The 8,076-nt window shown below is 39.0% G+C and overlaps 1 protein-coding gene across 1 annotated transcript in view; it reads left to right on the top strand.

Annotated features, from left to right (window-relative positions):
* Positions 1-8,076, top strand: part of EIF2AK4 (eukaryotic translation initiation factor 2 alpha kinase 4) — a 47,870-nt gene that overhangs the window by 4,786 nt on the left and 35,008 nt on the right. The window contains exons 4-7 of the mRNA XM_009321002.1: positions 1,876-1,991; positions 3,171-3,273; positions 5,878-6,051; positions 6,919-6,999. Coding sequence (XP_009319277.1) covers positions 1,876-1,991; positions 3,171-3,273; positions 5,878-6,051; positions 6,919-6,999 — 474 coding nt within the window. The remainder of the gene's footprint in view (positions 1-1,875; positions 1,992-3,170; positions 3,274-5,877; positions 6,052-6,918; positions 7,000-8,076) is intronic.

The raw sequence follows: 8,076 nt of genomic DNA, 5'->3' as shown, positions 1-8,076 counted from the left end.
CCGGGCCGGGGAGGGTAGCGGGCGGGGGCCCCCGCGGCCGGCCCGCTTGCCTGCGCTGTCCGCAGGCGCGGGGCTGCCCCTCGCCTGGTCCCTCCGAGCGCGGCGGCCTCGTCGCCGCTCTCTCTTAACGCTTCGTGCGCCCATTAATGGGTTAGAGAGGCAGAGCCGCTCGTTCTCCTTCCTCCCATGTGAACGGGAGGCAGCAGGAGGCAGAGCGGGTCCTTGTTGTTGGCGGATGTGGGTGGTGGCGCCCGCGTTGCCGCCGGCGGGTGGGGGGAACGTTGTTAGTGCTTTCTCGCTGGTGCCGAGCCCTTGCGTTTCTTGCCTGGCGCATCTTGCCTCTAGCTGTTTGCCCGTTGTCCTCCCCTGCTTAGGCAGGCAGCCGTGTAACTGCCTTTGCGATTAATCCTCTAGGTCGATGCGTTCACGCTATAATTAATGCTGTGCATGTAACTTGCATTTTAATTAATTGTCAGATTTATAAAAAATTGCTTCTTAATTCATCCCTTAACCGACTGATTACATACCTGCTTAATTAATTCATCTCATGGGTATACATGTTGTTTATCTTTGCATATTTCTTATATGCTGTGGTTTACTCAAACTGTGGCTGTTTCCATGATAATGTAATACTTTAACATTCATTTTTATATATTTTTTTTAATTACAACTAATTAATGCTCTGGGCTAGTCCTCACTACTCTTTTCCATTTCTCTTTCGTGTCCACAATGTCTAATTGATAATTTTTTCCAGTTGCATCTGTGGCACTGTTTTCCTGTACCTGGAGGTACTGGTCACTCTTTTCAGTTCCCCAAGTTCACTGCTACTGTCGTTTCTCTTTACATTCTTTTGTCTTTAGTTTCTACAAAATACACCATAGCCCCAGCTGTCTTTTTTCTGCCATAAACCTGAACTTACAATTCTTGCAGCACCCTGTAAATTCCCCCTCCCCCCCGCCCCCCATGGAGTTTGATGCAAACACTGTTAGTAATTTGCTGGGTTTTCAGAAGTGTTGCAGACCTCGCTCCCTATTAAATTCATACCTGACGTTCTCTTGACTTAACCTATTCTTCTCCCTGCTGGAAATGCAAAGGGAAAACAAAGGGGATCGTGACCATCTTTTAACCTGTTTCCATATTTGTTATTTCATGTGGTCTTATTTCCCTGCCTGTTTGTCATGTTACTAAGGTCTCAGTTGTTTTTTTAAAAAAAAAAAAATTCTAATTGGAAAAAAAAAGTTTAGAATGTTTGTATGGGCATGTTTTACTTTATTATGACTTTGAGTAGGCAATTTGAACGGAATGGGGGGAAGGGCAGTACTTGTTAAAATTCTGTTTTATACCAAAAATATAAATACAAAAAAAATACTAGCCATTTGTTTGGCCACACAATGTGTATATAAATGTGATGTTACAGTCTGTTGCCATGTCAGAAAATAAAATATTGACTGTTGTTTATTAGTGACCTAAAACAAACACAAAAGAGACAATATTGTTCTTATAATGAATGCTTTAATTTGTGCTATTCCATAAATAACCTGTGTTACGTTTATTTAATTTTTTCCTACTATTAGCCTACAGTAAGCAGAATACAAGGGTTTTATTATAAAACCTCCTTTTTGGTCAGTCTGAATCATCTTTCTAATAACTAACTACCCTTATCTGAAGAAGTTCTAAAAATATACTGGATAAACTGATAATCAGTGAACCAGTTCACTCTCATTGAGCAATGTCAATACATTAATATTTTTTTTTTTCACGGTTTGGATGGTCTAAACTGAATTCTGCCATAATACAGGTTGTGAGAGTTGTGTGCTTTCATTAAAACAAAACCAAATAACCCTTTTAAATCAAAAGTTTTGTTTTCCATTTTAGGTACGACAACCTCCTGAAATTAATTTAGTTCTGCGTCCTCAGGGATTGACTGGTGATAATGAAGTATATGCCAAAGTTGATCTGTGGGTCAAGTGTCCACATACTTACCCTGATACGTGAGTGAACGTTAAAATATAACCTTCTTTCTCTGAACATTTTTCTCTGTTCTCCACAGTAAAGTGTAAGTTGAAAAAACATGTAGTTTTATTCATCACTCGTATTCTTGCTTTCTGCATGTCAGTATTTAAGCCTGTGGTATTTTGTAATAGGCAACTATAAAATTTGGCACCTGAATTGGATGTGGTCTTTTGTGCAATGGAGAATAATAGGGATGCATTTATCAGTGCAAGACTGCAGCCCCAGTTTGTAGCTTGGAGAGATGTAAACACGGGTGTACCTGCTAGCATCTTAGTGCCCTTTTTAAACTTTTTCCACTCATGACCTGCTGAGAGGGGGACCGAATGTCCATTTTTAAAGCAATCTGCTGCCTTAGTTGTATCTGCTGTTCCTCTTTTCTGCTGGCTTAGCCTTTTGGAGGAGTTCTCCATAGAGAATTGTAAAAAGAATTGCAGGTGATCAGCCCCCCCAGCATTTTGGGCTCACAAGTAATTTCTGGGTTAAGTGTTGCTCTGTGCCCCGTTTCATTCAGTCCTTATTCCACTGGTTGCATCCAAAGCATAACATAACTCCCTTCAGCCCGTCCATTTGTGCTGTGGCATGTGTGGGGTACAAGGGAAGTGCTATTCCTTACCAAGTGATAGCTCAGTTATACCCTGTAACATGGGACATAACAGCCACTCTAATTTACTTTAAGATAGCATACTTACAGACATTTTACTTGTTTACTTTATTTTAAACATTTTTTAGATTTAGCTGTTACTTATTACATATGTTTCTTTAGGTTTGCGTAACCTGTATAGTGGTGATAAATAAATTTTAAACACCTAAGTGTTGTGCTAGTAATATTTTTAAAGGACTGTTATGTAAATCATTCGTTAAGAGCTGAATTATAAGAATCTGCAGGGTTTATTTGGTAGTTCTTCTCTTAAGTATAGCTGACAGGTAATCTGCAGCCAGAAAATTTGATGGTAGGGAATATAAAACAGTATTTCTGGCTTTATTCTATATCGCATATGTAATATTTATGTACTGCTTATTTGAGCATTGACTAATCGCTAAGTGACTATGAACTCCATTCCTTTTCCCTCACCCACCGTTTTTACCAACATTCTGTTGCTTTTTACACTTATTTTTTTCTAACGAGGAATTTTTTATGTTTTGTTGCTGTCCTCCAGTGTCCCTGAAATACAACTAAAAAATTCAAAAGGCTTGTCAAATGAGAAAATAAATGAATTAAAATCCAGACTAGCTGAACTGGCAAAACGGCGCTGTGGAGAGGTAAGAGCTTTTCACTTCCTTGAGAAATATACTCTGGACCTAAATAGCTCTAAAAATGTGTGGTATAATATAATGGAATACATCCACATTGGAAGTATAAGTTGCATTGCTCCTAAGGAAGGAAAGACTTTCTTTCTTGAGAATGTTTCTAATTAATGAAAGTTCGGAGTATGCACGCTCTTAAAATATAGTGCATGTGTAAATAGTGCAAGCTTTATCCCTGTTTAAAGGCAGATTTAAAGGTTCGTGTTATTCTCGGAGTTATTTCACAGTATGAAAAGCAATGCTAACTCTAAAATTGAGAGCTTTCTGCACTCTTCAGATTAATTTGAATATTGTAAGTGGCTATGCCTGTTTAAGCAAACAGCAAGTATGTGGGGAGTTTTTCAGTGTGATCTTGTTCACCTAATGCTGAACTGAAGGGCAAGAGACCTTATTTACAACACCAGCTCAACAGTTGACTTCTGTGGCTGTAGCACAGTCACTACATGCCACTGTGCCTTTTTTTCTACTGTGTTTAGGAATAGTGATAGTTGACTTGCCCCTGAATAGGATAAAAAGAGAAAGGTGGAGAAACATATAAAGCTTAGAACTCGTATCTATTTTAAGGGATTTTATAAGTCCCCAGGTATGTTTGGTATTAACAATACCTTTCCATTGTTGCTGAGGACTGAAATGATTCAAAGAATTACTAGCAAACATTGAATTCTTGGTGAAAGCAGGGTTTACGGTATGTTTCTTATACTATTTGGAAATGTTACAGGTGAACACATTTGATTTGCTCAATTTGCCTTTTTAAAAGTGAGAAATACACAGCTGTGGAAGTTGTTATATGCTGAAATGGGATAATATTCTGCTTTCAGTTTCTTACGCCTGTCAACTTTACAGGTTTGGCAGGGGTTGCCTGTTGTTCAGTCTTGCCACATCAAGCCTTTTTTCCATTTGCATACTATATTTCTATTTTGATTGCCAATTTTTCTGCAGATAATTTCAAAAGAACTGTTTTAACCAGTTACTGTTTTGTTCATTCTGTTTAATAACCAAGAATTTCCTCAATTTTTTCAGTATCTTTGGAAATTAGCAGTTTAACAGTGTATTCTGGGTTATTTTTTTTCTTTTTTGTAATGACTGTGCTATGGACAATTGATAGGAAATACACGGTTCAAATTCTCCAAGTAACCACTAAGCCATGCGATACATACTCGGTCTGCTCACAGCTGACCCCAGGAGAGCGATTGGCCTCTAGGGCTTTAAATCCCAGTTTGATTTCTGATCTCATTGAAAGGAGCTACAAATGTGTCATAGGTTTTCCTAATGTTAATTTTTCAAAGCAAGAGTTCTGCTTGCTCCAGCGATGTGTAGATGCAGTTGTGAGTTACATGTATGATACACATTTTTGATGAATGACACACACAATGCATTCCTGAATTACTTTCTCTGCAGGAAAAGGGAGATAACTGTTCTCTCTGCCTTGACAGGTATTCTTTATTGAAGTGCATTCTGCAATATGGAAAACTTGAAAATACCTCAGTTACCTGTCAAACTGAACAGCAGATTGTTTAATTATTGAGATTCCTCCCTTTTTATACATGTGTGTGCATGCATGATCGCCTTGCCTTCTGAATAGCAACCTGGGAAAGATATTTTTAGTTTGCACATGTCAGATATATGCATGTTGTGCTCTTTTTCCTATTCTGAATTGCCTCCTGGCTTCATTCTTACTTTCAAGCAGGGGATTTGGTGTTGGAGAATCTTCTAAATGTCAGCCAGTCACAGGCAGATGGTACAATTTAGTTTGGCTGTTTTCCCACCTATACATGCAAATCCTGCTCAGTGCTGCTGCTGACTGCTGGAATGCATCTTTCTGATGTACTGTTCTTTAATTTTGGAGATACAGTGGTCTATTAGCACTATGAATTGCTTGAATTAATAAAGGGATGCTACTTAGACTGATGAAAGCTTAAGCCCTGACAGGTCAATAGATCATGATCAACATAGCCAGTTCAAGTAAACAGTAACTGAAAATTGATTCCAACCTTGCAAACCACGTAGCAGAATTCAGCTGAGTTTTCAGTGCAGTTCTTATTTTAATAGTTGTGGTTATATGAATGTGGAATGCCTTAAGTGACTTTACAGTTCCAACTGGAGGGGGCTAGTTTGCAGAGGAAGGACTGGATTTCGTGTTAGCAGTGAAGTAACTATTTCATAGGAGTAGATACAGCGATAGACAATTGCAAAGGATTTGTTCTGTTGTAGCTCATATGTCATAAACACGTATCTTTGTGAATAGAAAAATACGCCTAAAAAGATGAGAAAAAGAAATTTTTTTTTAATTTTTTTTTTAGAAAAAGATGGTGTTTGAAGTTGGCTGTCTTACAGTAATTTTTGCCATCTTTGCTACTGTGGTCAGGGATTTTTCATGTTACAGTTTATTAATAAATAGTTCTGACAAAAAATACTGAAATATGGTAAATTCTCCCTGATAAGTAACAAAATCAGCAGTCACACTGCTGCTGTATTGCTTTTTTGAGTTGGGAATCATTTTACTATGTGATCTACTTGTTCTTTGAACTCTGCATGTCATTCATATTTATTGTCTTTCAGGTGATGATATTTGAACTTGCCAACCACATACAGTCATTTCTCAGTGAGTATAATAAACCACCTTCCAAGTCTTTTCATGAAGAAATGCTAAAAAATCATCAAAAAGAACAAGAAAGACTGGCTCAGGAGGAATTACGTAGGGCACAAGAAGTTAAGAGAAGAGAGGAGCAGGAGGTAAGAAAAATTAAAGTGTGAATAACCCTGTATTCTTAAAATAACATAAACAATCATGATTTTGTGAATCATCCTGCGTAGCGGTGGGTTTTAGTGAATTATTAACTTGTCAGACCTGTCAGTATAAGTTAGTTCATATATTACATACTGATCATCTGCTGCTGCGATTGTAGTATTTTAATGATGTGGTTTTAATCCTGAGAAATATTTATGCCTGAAACAAACCTAAACGTTGATTCCTGATCCTATGAAAATTACTTCTATAAAAAGGACCTTATACAAAAGTGTAAGCAAACGTATATATGAAGTGCATTCCACCTTAAACTAAGAAGTATTAGCCAGACAGATAGGTAATCATACCTTCCTTCACCCATAGGATGACTGGAATGTTTACTATGACAGACTTCTCTACAGTGCAATAGATTTAATCTAAAGACACCTTGGACCCGCGTACATTCTTCACTAGAAATGAGGGGATTCATTTAAGTCTCACAGAGACTAGTAGTGTGGAGTCTCCACACTGTGGGAATATGGATAGAATAGCTCTTTTTTTAAAAGAATGTTTTGGCTTATTCCTCTGTCTTTTCTGCACATGAAACTTTATTGTTGGGTCTATCAGTAGAAGTAAATTTCTTCTGTCTACAACTCTGTTCTCCTATATCATACAATTGATGCTGTTAACTTCCTCAGGAGAGCTAATTTGATTTCTATTTTTTCATTCTTGTGAGATCCACAAGTCGTCTTTACCACTTTTGAAAAATCGGCATCAGAGCCTGTGCGCTTCTATTTTTTTTCTTAGCCAGGGTGAGATTAGCAGTTGCATTGCATGTACTGTTGCATCTCTAACAACACTGAAATTCATTACAGCAACGTGAAATCCTTAACGAGATTCAGAGAAGGGAGGAAGAGAAAAGAGAAGAACGAAAAAAGAAAGAGATTGCCAAACAGGTATTCTTCCTAAACAGGCGCGCAAAACCCATTGCGGTAACTTATTCCCAGTACTGTAGCATATGCTTATAAAAATTTGGGAGATTTACATGACTGAATTGTCCTGGACATCTTTTCTCATCCAGTGCTTCTAACAGATCTAGGTTAAAATAGGTTCTTTATTATATGGGGTTTATTTCTGGAGTAAAATCAACTGTAGGGGAAAATAGTTTAATATATTAGCATCTTAAGTGTGCTGAGATGGATATTTTCAAACAGACATAGAAAAAAGCTAGTATGTTAATATTTCTGGTTTCATTGTAAAGAATCTTTACATTCTTGCCCATGGACAGTGCTGAAATGTACTTTCTGAATCTCAGCACTTCTTCCTCAGCCTTATATGTACATTTATTATGAAAACCTATCTCTTCTGTGATCTGGGTGACTTTATAGAATAATCATAGAACAGTTTGGGTTGGAAGGGACCTCTACAGGTCATCTAGTCCAACCCCCCTGGCATGGGGGGGGACATCTTCAACTAGATCAGGTTGCTCAGAGCCCCTCCAACCTGAACCTGGAATGTTTCCAGGGATGGGGCATCCACCACCTCTCTGCGCAACCTGTGCCAGGGTTTCACCACCCTCAGCGTAAAAAATTTCTTCCTTATATCTAGTCTGAATCTACCCCCCTTTAGTTTAAAGCCATTCCCCCTTGTCCTGTTGCAACAGGCCCTGCTAAAGTTGCCGCCATCTTTTTTATAAGCCTCCTTTAAGTACTGATAGGCTGCAAGAAGGTCTCCCCGAAGCCGCCTCTTCTCCAGGCTGAACAACCCCAACTCTCTCAGCCTTTCTTCACAGGAGAGGCGTTCCACCCCCCTGATCATTTTCGTGGCCCTCTTCTGGATCCACTCCAACAGGTCGGTGTCTTTCTTATGGTGAGGACTCCAGAGCTGGACGCAGTACTCCAGGTGGGGTCTCACCAGAGCAGAGTAGAGGGGCGGAATCACTTCCCTCGACCTGCTGGCCACGCTTCTTTTGATGCAGCCCAGGATACGGTTGGCCTTCTGGGCTGCGAGCACACATTGCTGGCTCATGTCCA

Source organism: Pygoscelis adeliae, unplaced genomic scaffold (genome assembly GCF_000699105.1).
Source record: "Pygoscelis adeliae isolate BGI_AS28 unplaced genomic scaffold, ASM69910v1 Scaffold3, whole genome shotgun sequence".
NCBI classification, from domain to species: Eukaryota; Metazoa; Chordata; class Aves; order Sphenisciformes; family Spheniscidae; genus Pygoscelis; species Pygoscelis adeliae.
This window is presented reverse-complemented; position numbering and strand designations above follow the sequence as displayed.